Here is a 24,854-nt window from a genome sequence, read left to right on the forward strand (position 1 = left end):
CAGGCAGGCGCTGCTTGTGCCACTGAGCTATATCCCCGGCCCGAGCGGAGCTATTTGAAGTAGCTTAACTTGTCCTCTGGTCCTCAGCTGTCTCTATCTGTAAAACGGGGGAAACTGGACTAGAGGGTATTGTGTTAGACCTCTGGTCTGTGCACAATCACCTGATTAGTCAAGCATCCAAGAAAGTTGTTGCTTGCTCTAGGGGGCGCCAGAGACGACGTCATGGAGCGCGAACCAGGGGGCGGGCCCGGGACTCGGTGGGGCGGAGTCTGGTGGCCGCCTGGGCAACTGGGCAACAGGCAGGGCGCCGGTGCCAGGTGCGGTTTGATCCTCCCCGGGTGCCGTAGGCGGTGCGTGCGGCTCTTGCCTGGGGCTAAAATCCTCCCTTGCCTGCCTCGGAGGCAGGGCCCGCGGCGAGCTGCTGCAGCTCCCGCCGGATCCTCATTTCCGCACCCTGGGACCATGGCCGCACTGGCGGGTAAGGAAGGGGCTGCGCCGCCCGGTCCCGCCGTTCTTTCCGAAGTCTGGGCCAAGGAGCCTGAAGGGAACCTGCAGAATCTTGAGGTTTCGGGCTGATTGGGTCCTGGTGGGTCCGGGATCCTCAGAACGTGGGAAGTGGCTTGGGCGCGACGCTCCTTGGGGACTTGCAGCTCCTAGGGCGCGGGACTGGGAACGAGGCATCCGGAAGACGGGTCTGAGCCGCGGGCGCTGTGGGCGGCTTCCTGCGGGGTGAAGTCCCCGGAGGGAAGGAATTCTGGCTTTTGTAGGAGCGCAGCTATTTTGGAGGCATCTGGCGGGGTCAGGTCTCCCAATCAAAACCCTTTCCAAGAAAGTTGAGGGGCCTGGGGTTTTCTTGGTGCGGGGACCGTGTACTGTTGCGAGTACAGGAGCCTTTAGGGTTCCGGACAATTACGAGATGTAGAGTTGTCCTGGGTTCTTGGTTTTCTACGGAAAATGAAGTGGGTGGAGGGAATGTGACTCTCCGCCAAGACCAAGTCTTCTCGGTATATCTTGGGTCCTGGGAGGTGCCTGGGATTTCTGGGGTCCTGCAGCTCCTTGGAGGGAACTGAGAGATTAGGACACACACTACAAGGGAAAGAGATTGGACCGTTTTTCTGTGGTTCCAAAGTCTCTGCTTCAGGTGGGGAAAGTAAGCCCCCTAGAATTCCAAGATTCCCCATGGCAGTTGAGTCCTTTCTTGAGTCTGACTCTAGGGATGTGGCGGGACACCTGGGAGGAGTTTTCTGTGGGCAGAGGGCAGCTTCAGAGTTGGGTGAGGTGGGCCTCAGGCACCTCACGTCTCCCTGCAGCTTCCTGCTAGCCCTGTTCCCCAACCCCAGTTCCTGTGTGGGGACCCAGTCCCTGGATCCACCAAGGTCAGCTTCCAAAAGCTTTCTAGAGGTGCCAGGAGAGAATTGTGTGGCTCAGAAGGGCTGGACATCTGCCCTCTGCTTCCTGGCTTTTGGCCTGCGAACAGTCACTTCCTCCATCCTGAATACAAGGAGCAGGCCACCGGTGGGTCACTTCCTCGCCGTGGGAGCATGGGATTTTGACCTCATTGGTGCTGGTAGGTTTCTGGAGAGAGAGAGAGAGAGCTAGGGGTGGAAATGCCTTATAGCTCTTGCTTTAACTTTTTTGAAGCTTCAAGAATTCTTCAACTCATGATTTCCAGTGACTTTCTGAGCACTGTGTAAGGTAGATTTCTAGTCTTCAACCTTCATTCTCAGAAACTTGTAAACGAGTTTAAAGGTGTCCGCTGGCCCCACTCCCTAGGCCTAAAGTGCAATCATTTTTGTCAGATTTCCTCTGACAAAACTAAGAGACTTTATGCATTAATTTATGAACTTTCATCCATTCAAAGATTTGTTGTGCCATGAACTTAATAGTGCTGAGGAGGAGTAAGATGGTGAGCAGTGGTGAATAAAATGGGCATAGTCTTTAGTGCTTACCTTTCTAGAGATAGTAAATAATTAAGGTAACAGTTGATCTAAGTGGTATCAAATTGAGATAAGCACTATGACAGCACAAGAGCCAGCTAGAATCCCAGCCCTCTGGGAGGCTGAGGCAGGAGAAGCACAAATTTGAGTACAACCCCAGCAGTGTGGCAATTTAGTGAGACCCTGTCTTAAAATTTAAAGAAAAAGAAAAAAAAGGTGGAGATGGAGCTCACTGTGAGGTGTGTGTTCAATCCCCAGTATCACAAAAAACAAAAATAAGCAAATAAAATAATAAAAATTTAAAAACAAAACAAGAAAAGAGTATGCTAAGATTTAGGGGAATCTAGATAAGGAATACTTTACCTTTTTTTTGAGATAGGGTCTTGTATAGTTCAGGCTGGCCCTGAATTTACTATGTAGTCAAGGCCCCTCATGGCAATCCTCCTGCCTCTGCCTCCCTAGTGCTGGGATTACAGGAGTGTACCACCACAACTGGCTTTTTTTCTTTGTGAGATGGGGTTTCACTATGCAGTTCAATCTAGCCTTGAACTCACTTTGTAGCTGGCCTCAGATTTACAGCTACAGCAATCCTCCTGCCTCAGCCTCGTGAGTGCTGGAATTCCAGATGTGTGCCGCCACACCTGCCTGGGAATAATTTACTTTAAAAAGGAAGTTTAGGCTGAACCTTGAATATAGGTAAAAAATTAGTCTGAAAAAAGGCCACAAACATTCCAGATAGTGGGAATAGCATCCAAAGGCCCTGATGATAATCCCAGCATTCTGAGAGGCAGATGCAGGAGGAGTATCATAAATTCAAGCCTAGTCTGAGCAGTTTAATGACTTAAGGAAACTCTGTCTCAAAATTTAATAAAAGGTGAGGGGCTGGGGATGTAGCTAAGTGCAGAGACCCTGGGTGTTTGTTTGTTCGTTTGTTTTTGAGACAAGGTCTCACTTTGTAGTAGCCTTGAACTCCCAGCTATCCTCTTGCTTCATCCTTCCAAGTGCTGGGATTACAGCCGAGGGCCACCACACCCAGCTGGGTCCTGAATGATGGGGAGGCCCTGGAGTAGGAAAACACGTGGTGCCTTTGAGGATCTGGGTGAAGTACAGAATAGCTTTTGTGTGTGTGTGCTGACAGTTGTGACCTTGTGCACGCTAGGCAGGTGCTGCACTATGGAAGTATATTCTCCAGGCATGGTGGTGTACACCTGTAATCCTAGCACTTGGGCGATGAGGCGGGAGGATCAGGTAGGAGGATCACTGCAAGTTCAAGGCCAGCCTGAACTACATAGTGAGACTCTGTCTCAAAAAAAAAAAAAGGATTTCCTATTTCTAAGATGTGGGCTTTCACTTATATTGGCCAGACTGGCCCTGAACTCCGGGGGTCAAGTGCTGTACCACTGATCTACATCCTCAGGCTTTATGATGGCTTCTTATAGGGAAAGAGATTAAGTCCCAGAAATGACTTGTTCAGGGTTCTGAGGTTAAGTAAGCGGTCATCAGAATTCATATTTTCTAACTTCAAGGTTAGTGCTTCACTCTCTCTGTAGGACAAACAGCAGAAAGAGCTTGTCGGGGGAGTCAGAGAAGGAAGTAGGACTTTACTTGTTGTTCTGTTCAAGCTACGTTCCAAGGCATCTCACATTTCTTTTGTGTAACAAGAGAATCGACAACAAAGAAATCAAATATTTACCGAGGGCCTGTGATGTCTGTGGGGCTGGGCTGAGCCAAGTTTTACCTCTTATAAATGTGAACAGCTACCAGAGCTAGGAGACACTTTTGAGGTAATGTATGGTCACAGTCTCTTTGATTTACGTTTGAGGAAACTGAGGATCCAGGAGGAAAATGGATTTATCCAGGGTTACTCACCTACTGTAGAGCCAGGGTTAACACAGGGCTGCCCCAGTGTGTTCTTTCCAATATTCCAGACTATTTGAGGTATGTAGGGTCTGACACATATATCTGTGGAAATAGTAATATATCATTTGTGCTGTTGAGAAATTCACTAATTAGGGAAATTTAAGGGAAAAAAACCCTAGACCATTCACTATAAGATGTTGGGCCTCTATGTGAAAATATTATAGAATTTCATAAGGGAGGGAGAATTCTGTTCATACATTCCACAAATATCTGTTGAGGACCTACTGTGTGCCAAGTACTTTCAGTCTTGAGTGTTACAGCAGGGAACAAAATAGAACAAATTCCTTTACTCATGGAGTATGTGTTCTGGTAGGTAGAGATGGGAAATAAATATCATAACCAGTAGTGCTTTCAAGAGAAAAAAATGATGTTGATGTTGTTGTTTGTTTGTTTTGTTTTGCTTTTTTGGTGCTGGGGATTGAATCCGGGTCCTTGTGCTTCCCAGGCAGGCACTTGCACCACTGAGCCATATCCTCAGCCCAAGACAGGTTTTTTAAAAAGGTGGAAGAGATGATAACTTAGTAGTAAAGGAACTGTGAGAGTAGGTTGCAATGCTAGGCAAGATTCAGGGTCTTAATAAGGGATGGTGAATTGCTATGTGTGGTAGCAGCAACGATTGGGAATCAGGAAGTCATAGGAAGATGAAGGTAAGGCTGAGAGGGTGAATAAGACTGGGAGGTTTAATGCAAGGCCAAGGACTATAAAAAATTTTCCAGTCTTCAGTAGACACTTAAGCTTAGCGTCAGGAAGTCATGACGGGTACACAGCAGCAGTCTGGAGGAATGTACCGTAGACCTGAGACGAGATGTTAGTGGTAAGAGTGGAGAAGGCAGTACTGACCATTAGCAGATGCCTCATGACGTGGGCAGGGCAGGGTGGCTTGGATGCCCCTGGGTATGGGATGGAGGGACAAGAGTTTGATACCAGAGAACCACAGTTTCAGAGCTTAATAAAAACTTATTACGTTCAAGGGGCCATAGTAGGTTTTCCACATTTATGATGGGATTTCTCCATTTTATGGAAGCTGAGCTGATTCCCAGCCCAGGACTCGGTTCTAGTCAGGCAACCTGGAGATGACTAGGGTTCAGGGACGTACTAAGGGAGGTTTGGGGCCCGGTCCTGGGCATCATGTTGGCATTTCAGTAAGAAGATCTAGAGCTGTAGCATTCTCATACAAGTCTACCTTCATTCTTATCCTTGACCTTTATATAGTAGGGAAAATTAGGCTTTTAGGTAATCAGTTTATAACTAGTAGTAGCTAGAAAATGAATGCATTGCCTGCTTCATGAAAGTATTTTTTGAGGCAGGATGTGATAGTACATGCCTATAAACCCAGGATATTGGCAGGCTGAGGCAGGAGGATTCCACATTCCAGCCTAGCCTGGGCAATTTAGCAATTTAGGAAGACCTTGTCTGAAAGTAAAAGAGAAGCTGGGCCTGGTGGTGCCTGCCAGTAATCCCAGCAGTCCAGGAGGCTGAGGAAGGATTGCCCCAAGTTCAAGGCAAGCCTTGGCTGCATAATGAATTCAAGGCTAACAGACCCTGTCTCAAAATACAAACAAACAAAATAAAAGATAAAAAAGAGCTGAGGATGTAGCTCAGTGCGAAAGCCTGAGTTCAGTACCCACTGGTACAAAAAAAAAGTATTCCTTTTGAACCTTCACCCTCGGTTTTATTTTGTGAGGTTTTTCTGCCTGTAATTTGGTGGATCAGGCAAGGAACTCTAAAAGGTGGTTCAAGACACAGGCTTTGGAGTCTAACAGTACTAGTCCTTATCTTGGGGGATCTTTGTATTTAATTCATACTTGAATAATGCTTAGGACATTGATAACCCATTATAAGGACTCAAAGTAGTTTTTGTCTTTAAGAGCAGGTAGAGAACTGCTGTATGAAAATGTAAGAATTGAGCAACAGATTCTCTGATGGTTTCTTTGCCGTCTTCTTCCAGATAAGAAAATGCCTACTCATTCACACCAAAATATGTTTATGGTTAGAAATGAGAGCCTGAAAGTCACAGAAACCGTTTTGTATCTCTGCAGTGTATCCTGTTACTGGAGGGAGCCTGTCCTATAGGGAGTACCTGGCTTGTCCTCTGACTTGGTATTTCTCTGCCTCTTCTTGTCCTTCATGTCCCATGAGTAATTACCAGGGGTGCTAGTAGTTTTTGACCTAGCCTGTGCCTTGTACATGGGCACATAGAAAAAGTTGGCTGGATTTGTTTTGAAAACATTTCCTTAAGATTTTAGAAGTTAATCTGTTTAGTTCAACCTTTTCCCTGGCCAGCCTCCTAGATACACACGCAGGAAGATTTGAAATAGCTTACTAATGGTTCCAACTAAGTGCCAGGCACTGCGGGAGGTATTTCCACATCTATTCTGTTATTATTTATTTTAATCTCCTGAGTAATCACGTAAGGTAGGTGGTATTATCCTCTTCTTAAAGGTTAGGAGATGAACTCAGTGAGTAAATAATTCTTTTTTCCTTGTGGTACAGGGAATCAAACCCAGTGCCTCACACATGCTAGGAAGGACTCAACCACTGAGCTATATCTCTAGCCCTTATTTTTTATTTTGAGCCAGAGTCTTGCTAAGTTACCCAGGCTTACCACAAAATTGAAGTCCCCCGCCTCAGCCTCCTGAGTAGCTGGGATTATAGCCATTTCTACCATATTTGAAGAGCAGGTACATAATATGCCCAAGGCCCTGGAGGCAAACAGTACAGCCAGATTTCAAACTCAGCCCTGTTTGTGTGTGTATGTGCCAGGAATCAAACTCAGGACCTTGCACTTGCCAGGCAAGCACTTATGCCGCTGAGCTATATCCCCCGCCCCTCAAAACCCAGCTAATAAACCCAGTTCTTTTGCTTGCCCCTCACAAATCTTTCCTAAAAATCTAAAGAAGGAAAGAAAAGAACAACAGTGACAATGAAACTTTGAGAGATGCCCATGTTGGTGGCTTAACGTGAAAAATGAGAGGCCCTGGTTTGGTGTTACACACTCTCAGGGCTGGAAGGGGTCATTTGATCCCTTTTACAAAAGAAGAATTTAAGGTCCAAGGAATTTCAGAAGCTCCTTTAAAAATCGTCTAATCTTTTTCTGCCAAGGCACTCCCTTTGGTAATATTTGGTAAGCTAGTGAGGAAGAAAACCATTAGGGAGACAGGGGAAAGTATCTAGAGGAATGTTGGTAATTGCTGTTGGTCCTGTTGGTAGTCACCTCATTACAATGCGATCTTTCTCTTCTGGCAGTTCCCCACGGTTGCTGCCCTGCCCCTCTGTTTCCTGCTTTGTCCTGGAACAAGTGAGATTTACTATACACCTGACCTGCCAGTTCCCAGGGGGCCCTGTGGTTATGGAACTTGCTTTATGGTGCACTGAACTGGCTGGGTATTATTGTTCCTGGTTCTCATTGTCTGGTGGAATATGAGAAGCTTCAAAGATTTTTCTCAAATGAAAGGACAGGATCTGTACATGTTGGTTCAGAGTAGGCATTAGGATCTCATGAACTCTCAGTGCTCGGGAGTTTCTCTCCACTTTGAAGTTCAAAAAGGACTAGTTTGCAGAAACCCAGCTTAGACCAAGTTTAAAGTGACTGTTGAACCCTGGCTCTGAGCTGGGCTCTGTGAATAGCTGTGTGGTCTTGAGCAAGTGTCAGTTTGTCTGAGGCTGTATAAGGTAATAAAAAGGCAACTGGACTTGTCCTGGGCCATGGGTTTGAGCCCCTGCAGGAGCAGCTCTCACTAGCTCTGTGATGGTTTAGCAATTCGCTTCTCGGAGCCCATTTTTTTCAGAAGAATTAAATGATTGGTTTTTTTTTTTTATTTTAAAGGTTCTCCATCCTTACCAGTTATGGTTGATACATTGTGTCAACCTGGGGAGTCTAGAGGTTTGGCTAAGTGAATCAGCAGGGAGCCAGGGTGCTTACTTTGTGTACATCCTGAGCCTGTGGAAGAGGAGGGCGTGGAGATTATGTGAGAGCTACATGCCCCTTAGGTGGGGGTAGCCTGTTTACAAAATAAGGGAGGGAAAGAAGCTGCTGGCCGCCATTCCTCCCCTTTGCTCTGGCTGCTTTGCTGTTCCGCTGCCATTCCCCCCTTTGCTCTTGTTCCTTTGCTGCCTTCTGCCTCAGAGCCAGCCAAGTATGGACTGGAACCTCCACAAACTGTAAGCTAAATAAACCTTTCCTTCCTTCATTTTGGGCATTGGTATTTTGTCTCAGCAACGAGAGAAAAGTAACCAAGACAGATGGTTAGGCAATTCGCTTCTCGGAGCCCATTTTTTTCAGAAGAATTAAATGATTGGTTTTTATTATTTTAAAGGATCTCGGGCCTGGGGATTTAGCTCAGCGGCAAAAGCGCCTGCCTGGCAAGCGCAAGGTCGTGAGTTTGATTCCCGGTACCGGAGAAAAAAAAACACACAAAAAAAAACTAACAAGGATCTCCATCCTTACCAGTGGATTCACGATTGTTTGAGGTTCACATCACCAGTTACTGAGTGGCGTGAGAGAGAACCATATATAAAGTGAATGTATTTTATACCAAGAACCTTTATAGCTGGGCATGGTGGCGCATGCCTATAATCCCAGCATTCAGGAGGCTGAGACAGGAGGATTGCTGTCAGTTCGAGGCCAGTGTGGGCTACATAGTAAGACCCTGTCTCCCAAAAAAAAAAAGTGAGAACTTTTGTGATGAGTCATTGGCTGTAGTTGTCACTTTGTGTTACATATTGCTATGTCTTTAAAGCAACAGATTTTAATAACTGAAGGTATGGTTTTCTATTTATTTAATACCTATAAGGACCCCTTATTGTTCGAAGCTGCTGTAGACATTTACTTAATCTAGATTCCTTTTTGCACTATGACGATCAGTAGCCGCTGTTGATAAGGTTGCAGATGTGAGAGGTAAATACTGGAGAGAAAGTAACCAGCCTTTCTCTTTTTCCTGAAAAAGAACAACTCTAGGAAAGACTGAACTCTGTATTGGTTTTCCTTTGGGCTTCGTAAAAATCCCCAAGACTTCACACTATTTCTTTTAAATTTTCCCTGATGCTTGCCTGGCAAGCCTGAGGTCATAAGTTCGATTCCTGGTACCAAAAAAAAAAAAAAAAAATTTTTTTTCCCTGAATAAAGGTTTTAAGAATCACTGAATTTTAGTATTATGAGGGAGCTAAAGAGGCCACAAGTGTTCTTTTGAAGAGGATCTAGGCTAGGGAGGCTAGAGAGCTAGGGATCTCCATTAATAACTTGCTCAGGGACTTACAGAAAAGCAGAGTGAATGTGTAACAAAGAAACTGAAGCCAGTTTTAGCCACATAAGACTTTACCGACTGGGGGTCATCCTGGGAACCAGAAGCTTTACCCCAGTGGAATCATCCTTACTATCCTTTGGAGCTTATCTTTGGAATTTACTTTTCTAGCTGACAATTGCATTCGACCTTTCAGTTAGGTTTGCTTCCAAAGGAAGCATCAGGCCTATGCTAGACCCCTGGAGATAAGATGACCAAGGTGCAGTTTTTGCCGTGTAGAGCTGGGAGCGAGGAGTCCGGGAAGAAAGATTGAGCGTGAATGACTAAGGGAATCAGAAACACCCAGAGTAAACCTATTAAAGAACAAAGAATATAAAACTGGTGCAGACAAGTGAAATAAACACTGTCTGCCTTTGGGGAAACATCAAGAAAGGAGTCTGATTAAGGGAAAAGATGGACAAAGTATCCTAAATGTACCAAACAGCTTAAAATATGAATGTTGCGGTACAGTGACATGGATATGTGTGGCGGGCATACAGAACGGATCAAATGTAACTAGAGCATCCCTTTATAAGCAAGGAAGAAAGCTTGTTTGGGGTAAAGCCATTCAGTACTTCATGAAATGTTTTTATAGCAGACCAGGGGCCGGACTTGGTCCTTTTAGTTTTTGAAGATAACAATTGCCAACTTTGAGGTTTTTGTTGTTGTTGTTCCCGTCTCACGGGCTTTGCACACGCCCCACCCTGTGTTCTCTGTTTGTTTTTTTTGTTGTTGTTGTTGTTGGGTTTTTTTGCCTAGTTAATTTCTTTTCATCCTTTAGAGCTCAGTTTGAAAACTACTTGCCCCATCCCTGTTTCCCTAGTTACGAACTTGATCTCTCCTTCATGTTCCTTGTCCTGATTATAAATAAATTATGTTATTGTTTAATATTTGCTGTGTCTAATCTCTTGCTTGCTGCTCTTTCCCTAACATGGTGTTGGACGCATAGTTGGCATGCAATACATATTTGCTGAAAGAATGACTGAAGCGTGTCCATTGAACTCAGCAACAAGAGTCACTGTTGACCTTGGTTAGACGGTTTTGCAGAAATGGTGGGGGTGGAAGCCAGACTGCAGTAAATGGGAAATGAGGAAATGAAGGCAGTGATGCGCAGAAAACTTTTCGTAGGTGCAGCTGTGAAGGGGAGAGGCTGGGGTAGTAGCTAGAGCAAATACGGTGCAGAGTTGTTTTTGATAGGAAAGACATGAGCTTATTTAATAGTGAACCAACACAGAAAGAAGGTCGTGGAGTAGATACCTGAAAGTATGCATCTTCTAAGAGGTGGGATAGGTGGAATCCAGAATGCGAGTGTCATGCTTAACAGCCTCACATTTGTTCTGTAGACATTGGCAAGCCTGACCTAGAGCTGAGATAGTCTGGAGCCTGAGTGAGCCAGCTGAGATTGTGCAGCAGACAGGAAAAGAAGCCGAAGAACTGAAGTAGGGTGACGTTTGGAAGGTGGAACCAGATAGCTATGAGAGGAAGAGTAGGGGGTCTTGACTTTGTGTAGCCACAGAGCAGATGCCTAAATAAGTGTAAACGGAATGGTTTTGGGGTTTCTCAAGAGCAGAGAAAATGGGGCAGGCTGTGGAGGATGAGGCAATAACAGGTTATCTCAAGTTTCCTCTTAGTGGAAAGTCCTTACCCTGTGAGTTTTGGGACTAGCCAAGATGTTGAATTGTCAAGTGGGTGGTCAGGTTAGACACTATTCCTTTTAGGTTAAAAACTGAAAACAAGAAACAAGGTGTGGCTCAAAAATAATGAGTTTTTCTGAGAGCAGGGCTCGTAACTGACCCTGACAGACTTTCCATGTAAGTTTCCAAAAATGTTGCAGAAATAAGCTTATGAGTTTCATTTGAATGGCTCTGTTGATTAAAAATCTCATTGGGAGTCAGGCATAGTGGCACATGTCCATAATCCCAGCACTTGGGAGGCTGAGGCAGGAGGATCACCACCATTTCAGGGCCAGACTAGGCTACATAATTCAAGTCTAGCCTGAAGTACATAGTGAGACCTTGTCTCAAAAATTTTTTTCTCACTTGGGCCAAGGGTATAGCATGTAGCCTAGCAGTAGAGCACTTGCCTACCATACGTGAAGCACTGTTTGATCCCCAGGACCACAAAAATATGCACACAAAACCCTCTCACTAATTTATTGTTTTGTCCAGTGTCTGCCTGACCTGGCCCTGGCTTGTATGAGCTTCTCAGACTTTTTTGTCATGGAGGTATGTTTTGTGTTTTGCGGCAATGGAAATTGAGGCCAGGGCCTTTGTACTGATACTCCAGCCTCTTTCTAAACTTTTTTTTTTTTTTTTTTCCTTTTTGGTGTGTTTGAGACAGGGTCTCACTATGCAGTTCAGACTGGCCTTGAACTCACTTTATAGCCCAGGCTGGCCTCAAACTCACAATGATCCTCCCGTCTCAGCCTCCCAAGTGCTAGGATTACAGGTATGTGCCACCATGCCTGGCTTTTTTTTTTTTTAAATTGGGAGCTAGGATCTTGCCAGGTTGTTCAGGTTGAGCTTGACCGTGTGATCCTTTTGCCTTACTTTCCCAGAGTGCTGGGATGCCAGGCATGCATCCTGGCAACCTTAGAATTTTTGAGAATGGCGTATACTCCCTGACTACGACCATTCTGCTACTCAAAGAGCAAAAAGACCCTTCTGAGAGTGGGGATGATAGATCCAGGAAGAATGATGGGTGGGCATATAAATGCCCCATCCTTGGAAGAGGACCAAGAGCTAAAAGGAGCGGAGGGGAAAGGGAAGTAAAAAGAATTAACATGTGTTATGTACATGTACCAACTCCCTGTGGTGAATGTAGTCATTATGTCCCGCAGGCGTGTACTGATAAAAAAATTTTAAATGTCCCATCATTTAGGAACTAGTGGGGAGGAGTGGCTTTTCAGTTGTGCTAGCTTTCACTGTCCTCGCGGATGAGGAGGACAATTGTCTGCAGATGGGCTGCCCACAAATGGTGCTGAGCAATCTTGAAGTGCCTGGAGCTGTGCTTTGTCTATTCATGGACCCTGTGCTGCGAAGCAGGGCTCAGTGACTGTCACTATGCCTGTGGCAGTCTGGAATTAGCCAGAGAGAACAAAGCTGCATACACAGAGTGCACAAGGGAGTCTTGTAACAACCTTGTCCCTCCTTCTAGGTCTGCATCAGGTACCACGGCTTGATCTGAGGTGCCTGCTTTATTTCAAGAAGTTAGCATCTGAACCACATCAAGAGCCTTGTGTTTTGTCTGGGGCGCCTCCCTTTTGGAGAGACATGGAGCAACCCTTTGTGGCCGATCTTTCGGCCCACAAACCCCGTACATCTTTTCTCAGCCTTTAGTAGATCTTCCCCATATTTCAAGGCTCAACGCCAATGTCCACTTCATCTAGAGACTTTCCTGCCCCTCACTGGAATAAACAGGAGTTAATACGATGGTATAGAAAGAACAGACTTTTGAATAAAGTAGACCTGGATTTGAACGCTCTGTCAGCCACTTGGCCTGTCATCCCTCCCTGCTGGCTCCAAGCATCGGTTCCCTGTTAAACTCCTTAAATGAGAATGATGATATTTGTCACCCAGGCTTTTTTTTTTTGTTTTTAAACAGGGTTTCATGAGGTAGTTCAGACTAGCCCTGAACTCATTATGTAGCCCAAGCTGGCCGTGAACTTGTGGTAATCCTCCTGCCTCAGCCTCCCAAGTGCTGGGATTGTAGGCATGTGCCACCTTGACAGGATTTTTTGAGAATTAACTGAGACTGGGTCTGTCAAAGCAACTTGCATAATTTTTAACATATAGGAAACATTTGTTAAATGTCTTCTCCCTCTTAAACCTGTAACTTTTAATGAACTGAAAAATAGTACTTCTACTCCCAAAATGATATTCAAGTGAAAAATTACAATATGTAAAACTTTGTCCTCCAGGAGAAAGTTTGCTGTTTGTTGAGGAGTACAGGTGCTACTACCCAGCAGCCTCCAACATAGAGCTTTGTGTTGGGAGGACCAATGATTGTTAGTTGAGCAAATGAGCTCCTAGGTTAAATGATGGGAAATCTAGAAATAGTCAAAATCAGTAATGGCAGCACTCAGGAGGCTGAGGCAGGAAGAGTGCTGTGAGTTTGAGGCCAACCTGAACTACATAGCGAGACCCTGTCTCAAAAAACAAACAAGCAAACAAACAAACAAAAATCAGTAACAGGTCTAACTCAGAGAGGAGAGATTTCAGGGCACTACTTGGGAACAGTCATAAGGATTGACATTGAAAAAGAGACCTTCTTTATTTCTTCTACTTAGAGTTGTAAGCAAAGGCTAAAAGATCTAGGAAAAGACAAGATTTTGTCTCAATAGAAAAAGGAGCAGAAGGGGTTGGGGATTTAGCTCAGCGGCACAGTGCCTGCCTGGCAAGTGCAAGGTTGTGAGTTCGATTCCCAGTACCGGAAAAAAAAAAAGAAAAAGAAAAAGGAGCAGAGTTGTTTATTTACTTATTTATTTATTTATTATACCGAGAGTCAAACTCATGACCTCGCACTTGCCAGGCAGGTGCTTGTGCCACTGAACTATATCCCTGGCCAGAGTTGGTTTTTAAAAAATAAAATGAGAAAATTGGGTGTGGTGGTGCATGTGTATAATCCCAGCTACTTGAGAAGCTGAGGCAGGAAGATCCCCAGTTCAAGACTAACTTGGGCAATTTAGTGAGACCATGTTTCAAATACATGAATGAATGAACTAACAGACAAACAAATAAGTAAGTAGGACAGACAAAGCTACTTTTAAGGGTTTTCTGTCTATAGGGAGATAAGCCAAGGCTGCCAGGTGCCTACCAGAGATCTTATGGAGTAGAAAATGGTGTCAAGCAAAGTATTGGTCTGACCTTTTCAATATAAGATTCTGTTAACTTGTTCTACATGGTTGGAAGCTCATCCTTTTGCCTCCTGCTGCTTTGGACCTCTGACTCTTGGTTTTGTGTGCAGGTGAAGATGCCTGGTGTCAGGGCTGTGGGGACCATATTGCTCCAAGCCAGAGGCTGTACCGGACTGTCAATGAACTCTGGCACAGCTCTTGCTTCCGGTAAGTGGGTCTGTCCTCCTTCCTTTACCAGCATATAGTGGCCAGGCACTATTCCGGATACTAGAAAGTAAAGAAGCAAGTTTCTGACTAGAATTTCTATCTTGGCTGGGGAGTAGGTGTGGAGTGGGAGGGACGTGCCAAAGAAGAACACCCCTGAAGCCAGGCTAAAGAGGAAGAACCTCTGCCGGGAGTGGTGACGCATGCCTGTAATCCCAGCACTCAGGAAGCTGAAACAGGAGGATCGCAGTGGGTTCAAGGCCAGCCTGGACTACACAGTGAGACCCTGTCTCAGCAAACTTTAAAAAAAAATGAAAGAACGTCAAGTGCAGCTGGAGGGGTAGGGAGGGAAGATGGCAAGAGCCCTTTCCACAGTTTCTCTTGGCACACTCACTTTATGGGTAAGGTGACCAAGACCCAGAAAGTGACTTTCCCGTGGCTGGAGTACTGATACATAGGTGCCTCAAGGGTTGTGTGCAGTTGGCGCTGCTAGCTCTTGTTCATCGTAGAATTCCTCCCCAGGTTCCTGCTTTTTTGTTACTTTCTTGTAGCTCTTACTGTTCAGAGGCAGCTTGGTTTCTTAAAAGTTGTATGGACTTTAAAGTCAGATTTGCCCTTGTTTCCTGGGTCTCCGTTTCCTCACCTAGCAAACAGGGATGTTGACAACCTATCTCAAAAAAAAAAAAAAGGACTAAAATAATAGTAATACTAATCTGTCTCATAGACTTACTAAAATTGAGTGAAATGATACACCTAATCCATCCAGTACATGATAAGTATACACTGAATAGTTCTTCCTTTCCCCTGTACATTGGAATCTTCAAGGGTGGGAGCTTGTCTTTGTATCTCCAGAATGTAAAACAGTGGCTGGCCTACACTCATACCATACCTGCCAAATGAGGAGCTGTCCACTCTGGAGCCTGGGCAGGCATGTCCAGCCTCCATGGTGTGGAGTGATAGGGCAGAGCTCATGTTCTGAGAATAAGACAGACTGTAGACGGACACCATGTGCTGTGGATTCCAGCTCCCACACGCAGCTCTTGTTGCAAAGCATCCCCTGTGCTGATATCAAATAATGTCATTGACCTTTAAGCATTTGCCTCCCCCTGGGAGCTACGTGGGGAGTTGGTGTGGAGAAATTTGGCCTCTGAAAGAGCTGGAGAGGAACCAACATTCTCATGCCCTTTTTGCTCTAACTGTAGCTCTTTCTGTTCTTCCCTTCAACCTCAGTGAAGCTGGTGCCGCCTTCTCTGTGTATGATAGGAGTAAAGAGTGTCTGACCTTACCCTGTCGGTAGAACCCTCGGCTGGCCCTGTAGTTCATAGCTGAGGCTGACAAGCAGTATTAGAACCCAGTGAGTTCCCAGGGCAGGTTTTGCCTTGGCATCTAATCCACCTGGTCAAATTCATTCTTGCTGTTTTCCTGTTTGTACAAATATTCTCCATCCAAAATAAGCAGGACAGAGTAGAACAAGCTAATCCCTAGAATTTCTGGATTCTTCTGGAGCTAAAGAACTTCAAAACCAGAAGGAACCGCGTACTGTAGGTACAACCGCTTCACAACACAGATGAGAGAATTGCACAGGATCACTCAGGCCATGGATGACAAGAGCTATCCTTAAAACTGAAGTTTTGGATCATTTGTAAACCAGGTCAGATACAGCTAGTTAGAGAACTCTGTGTGTGTGTGTGTGTGTGTGTGTGTGTGTGTGTATGAGAGAGGGAGAGAAACATACACCCAAATGTATGTACATAAAGAAGTAAGGCATAAGCCAGTTATGCTGGCACATGTCTGTAATCCCAGCATCCTCGGTAGCTGAGGCAGAAGGATTATATATGTTTAATCTCAGCCTGGACAATTTAGCGATTTGAGACCCTTGCCTCAAAATTTAAAAAAGGACTGGAGATATAGCTCAGTTTGAGGGTTCTCAGTACAGTCTTTAGTGTTGGCTTCGGCAGCACATATAGTACAGTCTTTAATACTAAAAAAAAAAAAAAAATAAGGTATGTAAGCATGGAAGATAATAGTGTTAAAAATACATGCTACAAAATTAAACTGTCTTGTTTTAAATCCTGGGTTTGCAAGTTATTAACTGGCCTTATTTAACTTAGGTAACTGACCTTCAGGTAGCTTATCTATAAAGTGAGGAAAAGAATATTACTTGTTTCACATACTCATTAGGAAGGATTAAATGTGATACTTTCTATGTCTATAAAAAGAAAAAAAAAGGCCAGGTATGGTGGCATACGCCTGTAATCCCAAGGAGGCTGAGGCAGGAGGATCATTGCAAGTTTAAGGCCAGCCTGGGCTACAAAGTGAGTTCAAGGCTGGCCTGAACAGCATAGTGAAATTGTGTCTCAAAAAGACAAAAAAATTAAAAGTGTGTAACAAATCATCTGATCTGCATAGAAAACCTTTCATAACCAATAACTATCACTGTATCTTGTATATACTGATTTATGTCTCTTTATCACACAGTCATTGGTCATCTGATGTGGATTAAGGGTGACTGAGCTACCCTAGCAAGTTAAACTAAAGATCATGCCTATGGGAAAGAAAGAGTATCTAAGTTCAGTTTTGTGGGGTTTTTGGTTTTGGTTTTGGTTTTGGTTTTTTTGTTGTTTTGGGTTTTTTCTTAGTGTTTTGAGACAGGGTCTTGCTATGTATTACAGGCTGGCCTGGAACTCAAATCCTCCTTCATCAGTCTCCAGGGTGCTGGGATTGCAGTACTATCACACCCATAGTTTAATCTCCTAGTTGCCGCTTCACCTTAAGATCAGATCCTGTAATACAGCTTTAAGCTCCCAGCTCCCGAGCTTTCCTGTGATAAATGCTAGTTGGATGACCTGATGCCCTCTAATGGGGACTGCTAATTTGCCCTGGACATTTGCCCAAATTGCAGAAGATCCCCAGGGCTAGGAAAAGCTGTTGGAAGGAAGGAAGGAAAGAAAGAAGGACGGAAGGAAAACCTGTGTTTGACCCCTAAAGTAACTTGGGTTAGGAGGATGATGGGACATTGGCCTGAGAGATCTTTTAGGGTCTCTACCACCCAGTTTGCCTGTGATATCCTGATGAATTTACAGTATCTGGATGCAGGTCTGCTGGAAGCAGGAGAACCTTCCTTCTTTGCCATGAAAAAAATTTTTTTTGTCTTTTTTTTTGAGACAGGGTCTCATAATGCAGTTCAGGCTGGCCTTGAGCTCACTTTGTAGTCCAAGCTGGTCTCGAACTTGCAAGATCCTCCTGCCTCAGCCTCCCGAGTGCTGGGATTACAGGCATGCGCCACCACAAGAAATTCATTTTTATGGCTCCCTTCCAGCCTTGCTTCTGCCCAGCTGGGCTAGTTACAATAAAGGAAATGACTTTTCTTCCCTTCCTTGACACCTTTGTTTTCCTAGCCCGAGGGTGGGGCTGGACTTTGAATGGAGAAATTGCTGGAGTTCTTTCCAAGCTCCTCCCTTTGCCTCCTTACACTACCCCAACCTCCAGTCTGCAGCTACATCCGTAATTCTGCTTCTGATAGTCTTCCTCTGGATTTTTGAGCATTCAAGGCAATGGGAAACCACTTAAGGCTGGATCCTGAGACTACATTGAAGGCCCGCTGACCAGCCTCCTGGAAGTAGCCCAGTTGGTAATGGCGCTGGTGCTGTTGGGCTCCGGGCCAAGATCATTCTTATCTCCTGGACACATGGCTGACCAGCCCTTCTGCTTTCTCCCCCCAACCCTCCCAGCCAGCAGGCTTCCCTCTTCTTGAACAATGACATTGATTCTAGATCTGGAGCCCTTCTCTCTAAAGCTCTCTGGACCTGGCCCTCTCTCCTTAGGGAGGCCCAGAAAGTAACCAGAGTGTATGTTGTTTGTTGTTTGTAGCTGAGCTTCATGCGTGCAGCTGTGAATGGTGACTTAACCTCTTGACACGTTGGCCAGCCAGAGAATCTTCACAGGTTTTATGGTGATTGTTCCTTCACCCTCACTGGAAGTGTTGGCCAAGGAGACGGGAAAGCTGCCTTTGTTAGTTTTTGTGTCCCTAACCTAGGTCTCTCTTGCTTGACCTGGTTCCTAACAGCTTTATGTACCACTCTTAAGGCCCCTGGGAACTGTGAGGGCCTCCTTTCTGAGGATCGCAAGCACAGACTATTCGGGTTTTCTCCTGTGAAAAACGATCGGTAATTCCTGTTCTCTGGAAAAGGGCTGGTTGCTGATAGAAGACTGGTCACTTCCGGCGACAGACTATTTCCGCTAAAAGTGCTGTTAACCGATTTTTGCCAAAGATTGCAATGTTTTGAAATTTTACATCAAATGCGTATATATTACCTAGAAAAATTCAAGGAACAAGATATTGAAGAGAAAAAACTTTATTATGATCCATTGTGGGAGTTCCAAAAAACAGGACACTAGGCGTTTCACAGTTAACTTCCTCCAGGTCTCTGGCTTCTATGGGGGAGTCTGTGGAGCAACCCTGCCCTCTGCTGTTGTGTTGTTGGTGTTGCTGCCACATTTACTGGCCTAAGCCTTTGATTCTGGCGGCGGTCTTCTGGAAAGTGCGTTTGTGTGTATCTCCAAGGAAACAACCAGCCAGCTGGTTGTTGGACAGAGGCCTGAGGCCTACCTGTAGAGGAAAGGACAAACATCCCGCCCTCTGTCTGCCCCGTGAGAGACTCTGGCCTGAGTACAGAGTGGGGCTCCTAGGATTTAGCAGCAGCAGTGACTTTCATTGTGCCTTCATCCTGCTCTTTGCTGGGGGGAAGTGAAAACCAGGACCCCATAGAAACCCTGCAGCTGTTTCCTGAACAGAGGTGCAGAGCTGCAGAGGGATGAGACCAGGAATAGAGGAGTGATAATTTAATAAAGATTCTTGTAAGAGCTTCACTTAGCTCATCCTCACAACAGCTTGGCACTTTGTACCAAAACAGGAAGACCCAGAAAGATGGAGTAACTTGTCTACAATCATTACACAGCGACTTTTTGTGTGTTTGTGTTCTGGGGATGAAACCCAGGGCCTCAGGCATACTAAAATATGCTCTACTATTAAGCTGCATTGCAGCCACACACTGCTGGCGTTTGAACTTGGATCTCTCTAGCTGCCAGCAGGATCCTATTTCCCTCTTTCTACTGCTTCTCCAAAAAACAACATTAGGCTTGGAGTCACAGCACTTCATTTGAGTCTTCGCTGAGCTGGGCAAGCTTTACCTGTGGACAAGTTTCTTAGCCACTGTAATAAGTCTTAGTTACTGATGTATAAAATGTGATAAGAGGGCCTGAGGATTTAGTTCAGCAGCACAGCGCCTGCCTGGCAAGCACAAGATCGTGAGTTCGATTCCGAGTACTGGAAAAAAACCAAAACCAAAAAAAAAAAAAAAATTGTGATAAGAGAAATCCACCATATGGAATAGTTGTGAGGATCAAAGAGGTAATAATATTGCAGAGGTAGCCTTGTCAGTTTTCCCACTGGCCGTTCTTCAGTGTGTGTGTGTGTGTGTGTGTGTGTTTGTGTGTTGATGGTACTAGTGATTGAACCCAGGGCCTTCACACTGAGCTATATCCCCAGCTCATTTTTTGATTTTTTATTTTGAGAGGGCCTTGCTGAATTGTCCAGGATGAGCTCAAATTTACAATCCTCTTGCCTCAGGCTACCAGAGTGCTGGGATTACAGCCATGCACCACCACACCCAGTTTAGTGTTTTTTTTTTTTTGGTACCGGGAATCAAACTCAGGACCTCACATTTGCCAGGCAGGCACTGTACCTCTGAGCTATATCCCCAGCCCTTAGTCTTCATTGTATATGACGCCCCCCAAAAAAAACTACTAGAGGGACATGTTGAGCATTCCTAATTCAAAATCCAATGTACTCCAAAATCTGAAACTTCATGAGTGCCAGCATAAGGTCACAAGTGCAAAATTCTATACCTGACCACATATAACATATCACAGTCAAAATACTAAAAATATTACGAAACAAACTATCTTTAGGCTCTGAGTATAAGGCATATATAAAACAAGTGAGTTTTATGTTTAGAAATTATTCACACTCCCAAGGTACCTCATTATGCATATGCAAATATTTCAAAATGCAAAACACTTCTAGTTCCTAGCATTTCAGCTAGGGTAGCCTCAGTCTGTGAAAGCAGAGAAAAAGGAATCAGTTTGGAGTCAGGCTGCTTGGGCCTGCATCCCAGCTTCCTTATCAGCTACCTGACCTTGAGTCAGCTGCTTACTTCTCTTTGCTGTACTTTCCCTATCTATGAAAGGGGGAAAGGTTTCCACCTACAGAGATTGTTATGAAAATTGATCATATATTCAGAGTCCTTAGCATAGTCCATGACCATTATTAGGATTTATTAGATATTAATGTCTGTTGTTAGTGTCTGTTACTCCCCATCCCCAGCCAATATGTTCTGCTGTCAACTTGAGAAGTTCATTTTTTTTTTTGGTACCGGGAATCGAACTCATGACCTTGTGCTTGCCAGGCAGGCGCTGCGCTGCTGAGCTATAGCCCCAACCTCGTTTGGTTTTTTGTTGTGATGTGTGTTTCCTTTTTTTTTTCTACCCCCAGTACTGGGAATTGAACCCCAGAGTGGTTGCACCACGGAGTAACTTCTCCAGCCATTTTGTTCTGAGAAAGGGTGTCACTAAGTTGATCAAGATGGTTTTGAATTCCTGAGCTCAAATGATTTGTCTACCTCAGCCTACCAAATAGCTGGAACTACGTGGTACACCCTGTACAGCTTTGACATGTCCATTTGAATGTTTTCTAGATACCTCGGGTTCAGCTGGACTTACAGTCTTCTCCCCAGAACTGGCTTCTCTCTAATGGTAACCTCACTCACTGAGTGACGTCACCGCTCATCTACTGCCTAGGCCAGAGACCTGGGAGTCCTTGGTGCCTCCTCTCTGTCATCCTCCGTAGCAGAGTCTCCATTTTCTCAGTAGATTATGTTTTCAATGTGTTCATTTATTTCCATTTCTGCCCATCCAAGCAACCATCATCTCTCACCTAGACAGCTGCAGGAGCCTGTGTCCCTGCAGTCTTCCACAGTTAGTCTGTACCCTCCAAGCTGTTCTCTACAAAGTAGCCAGAGTGAGTGGTCCTTAACATCAGAACAAAACCTGGCCATGTCACACTCTGCCGTCTCCTTCCCGTACACGTTCATGACTTTCTAGTGTTAAATAAAATAAAGACCAAAATCCTTAATGTGCCCTGAAGTAGACTCCTCCATTCTCTGGCCTCTGCCCCTGTGTCCACAGCCACTAAGCCTCTGCTTTCGTACTTCAGCCTCACTGCTCTTATTCATGGGGCCAAAAGCATAACCCTTTTCCTACTGACAGGCTGTGTTCATGCTGCACCCCCAGTGTGAATGTCCTCTTGCATTCTTTTCGCCTAATTAACTCTTGTACCTTATTCAGATCTTTACTTGGGCCTATAATCCCAGCACTCAGGAGGCCGAGGCAGGAGAATCTCTTCAAGTTCCAGATCTTGGTTACATAATGAGTCCAGGCCAGCCTGAACTATGGAGTGAAACCCTGTCTCAAAAAAAAGAAAAATCTTTACTTGGATGGCTTAAGAGAACATAGTTATTCCTTATCCCTGAAGAATAGGTCCCCTGTCTGTGCTTTCGTAGACCTTTCCTTTGAAGCTTCTCTACCAGTTTTAATTTCACATTGATTAATGTGGGCCTCTCCTTTGTGACGTAGTGAACATAGTTTGATCAGGACCGTGGGGCTTTTTGCCCGTCAGTGTGTCACAACCGACACCATTGGCACAGGAGGGAAAATTGCTGAATGAGTTGCCAGAAGTGGCCAAATGATGTGATGAAAGTGGGGGCTTTCCCTGCCCTTCCGCTTTCCCACGTCCTTCTCTTAGCGAGCACTGTGGCTGCACTTCCTGTAAATGGCAGGGAGGAACTGCTTGCAGATGCCGTGTTGTTTTGGAAAATTGCCTACAGATGTTGAGGTGAGGAGATAAGGCTTTATCTCCTCCCTTCAGGAGAACCATTCCACAGTGAGGAGAAGCCGAGAGGCTGACCCAGCAGCAGGTCTCAAGCCGCACTTCTCTCTGGGTACCATCCAGACAGGAACAAGTCCTGGGTTCCCGGGTCCCTCTGGCAAGAAGGGCAATGGAGGAAGAATGAGTCCAGCTCCTCTGGCCCAGACTAGTTACGAGTTACTCTGAAATACGAAAAATCTCAATCCCAGTGGTAAGTTTTTTTGTTTTTAGAAATTTTATCTTGAAATGATTTAGCTAATGATGCCATGAAGTACAGAGTTGAAAAAATGGCATTCTACATAGCGTCTTTTACTCATACTATACCTGAATCTGTGGTAAGGAAGGGGGCAGCATGGTTGGCAATCCCCAAAACTTGATGTTTGTGAGTTAAGCTGGTACCGTGAGAGCAGTATCATGTAGTACAGAGCGTAAACTCCAGAACTACATCGCTTAAGTTCATATCCTGACTTCCGCTTCTTACTAGCTGTGCCCTTTGGGCCAGTTGCTTACCTTGCTGTGTTTCACGTCCTCATCTGTAAAATGGACGTACTTATTCTCTACCTCCTGGTTGCTACAGCAAGAGATCAATGAGCGAAGTCATGTGCAGCTCTGAGAACAGGGCTTTGCATAGAGTGAGCATTCACGAATGTTAGCCATTTACTGGCTACTAAAGAGGCACATGTGAGTGGCCAGCACAGAAACAAAAATAAAAAGTCGGTGAGGTGAAACTGGTGATGTATCTAAAAATGTGAATCTGGTTTGGTCACTAGAAAGGGGTTTTTGTTGTAGGCAGGGCCCGTTTAGTGATTCACCACTGCCCAGCATAAAATCTCTCATTTATTGATTGATTGGTCTTTTCGAGACAGGGTCTCACTATGCAGTTCAGGCTGGCCTTGAGCTCGCTGTATAGCCCAGGCTGGTCTCGAACTCACAACGATCCTCCTGCCTCAGCTTCCTGAGTGCTGGGATTACAGGCGTGTGCCACCATGCCCAGCCTGAAATCTCTTCGTGACTGCTCTTATTTTATTTATTTGTTTTATGAGACAGGTTCTCACTAGCTCATGCTGGCCTTGAACTCAGTATGTAGCCCAGGCTTGCCTGGAACTGGAGCAATCCTCGTGCCTCAACCTCCTGAGTGCTGGGATTACAGATATGCGCCACCACACCCAGCTCATTTCTCTTTAGTCCAACCTTCTGATTCCTGTGTCAGCTTCCTGGAATTTGTTTTATTTTGTTTTCTGTTTTTGAGACAGGGTCTTACTCTGCAGTGCAGACTGGGCTTAAACTCACTTTGTAGCCCAGGCTGGCCTCTAACCCACAGTGATCCTCCTACCTCAGCCTCCTGAGTGCTGAGATTACAAGCATGAGCCACCACACCTGGCCTAGGATTTTTTTTTTTTTTTTTAAGACAGGATCTCACTATGTTGCTCAGGCTGGTCTTGAACCTCTGGACTCAAGCTGTCCTCCTGCCTCAGCTTCCCAGAGAGCTGGGAATATAACTGTGCCTAACTGTGGGATTCTTGAAAATGGAAAGGTCTGGAAGTAATATTTATGTGGGTATGCAGATTTTAATTGTCAGTACATAAGTGGACAGTGAGGTGGATAAGTAGTTAGGGCAGAATGATCACAGCATGTCTGTATGTCTGGGTTTTATGAAATCTTGTTTCTAGACCCAAAGGCCAAAAAACTGGGTCCAAATTAGGGTCATTCACCAAGGCACCAGCCTTGGAGAGGTCTCTTGTGGTTGATCAGCTAGCATTCCTCTGACTACCACCCTTTCCATTGCTTCTCTTAGCTCTGACCTACTGGGTGTAGAATATTTTTTGTTCAACTAAATATTTTTATAAACGAGTAAGTTGAAGCACAGAGAGGTTTAAAGGCTTCTCTAAGATAACAGCAAATTTACTGTTAACGAGAGCAAGTTCTCAGGTATTCTGTACAGGCGAGGGCTCTTCTGGCATTACTTAGAGATTTATTAAAGTGTCCAAGGGTTTTTTTCCCAGTGCAACAGAAGAATGTCCATGTGAATGCAGCATTTGACACGAGTACCCAACAATGCATTTTTCTTCTCTCCTTTTCTTTCTTGTTTTTGTGTTTGTGGTGCGGGGGATGAAACTCAGGACCTCACACATACTAGGCAAGCACTCTCCCACTGAGCCACATCCCCAGCCCCTGCAATTTCTAATGTTAGTATCACAAAGCAACAGTAGGTGATTATTTCCAAGGGTGTGATCCCATTCTTAAGTGCTTGTAGAGCATACAGACAAATCTGTTAAAATAACTAAAGTGAACTGGATGTGGTGGAGCATGCCTATAACTCAGACTTTAGCAGGCTCAGGCAGGAGGATTAGAAGTTGAAGTCCCGCCTGGTCAAGGACTCAGTGTGAGCCTGAGTCAAAACAAAGGGGCTAGGGATGTAGTTCAGTGGTAACGTGTCCCTGGGTTTGATACCCAGTTAAAAAAAAACAAAACAAAAGAAAAAAACCGAGTTGGTAGAGATGTAGCCTCAGGACAAAGGTATTATCTGTTGTGGGTGAGCCCTGGTTGGCCAACAAACCTCACACGGACATAATGGACATACACATAGTAAACTGGAGGTATAAACGCCTGCTTGGGGAGTCAGCTGAAAACCAGCGTTCTTTTTGGTATTTCAGACTTTATGTTCTGTTCATTGA

At 45.0% G+C, this 24,854-nt stretch overlaps 1 protein-coding gene across 4 annotated transcripts in view; it reads left to right on the forward strand.

The window, feature by feature from the left end:
* Positions 1-207: 207 nt before the first annotated feature.
* Positions 208-24,854, forward strand: part of Limk2 (LIM domain kinase 2) — a 67,334-nt gene continuing 42,687 nt past the window's right edge. Inside the window, exons 1-2 of one of the 4 annotated variants that reach the window (XM_005396302.2) lie at positions 208-478; positions 14,102-14,198. In XM_005396302.2, the coding sequence (XP_005396359.1) occupies positions 223-478; positions 14,102-14,198 (353 nt within the window). In that variant the 5' untranslated portion in view covers positions 208-222. Of the gene's footprint in view, positions 479-1,164; positions 1,568-14,101; positions 14,199-22,179; positions 22,391-24,854 lie in introns of those variants that run through there. The other 3 variants (XM_005396301.2, XM_013520329.1, XM_005396305.1) reach the window with 3 other exon arrangements.

The sequence above is a fragment of the Chinchilla lanigera genome, unplaced genomic scaffold, assembly GCF_000276665.1.
Source record: "Chinchilla lanigera isolate Chin_1 unplaced genomic scaffold, ChiLan1.0 scaffold00054, whole genome shotgun sequence".
Lineage (NCBI taxonomy): Eukaryota > Metazoa > Chordata > Mammalia > Rodentia > Chinchillidae > Chinchilla > Chinchilla lanigera.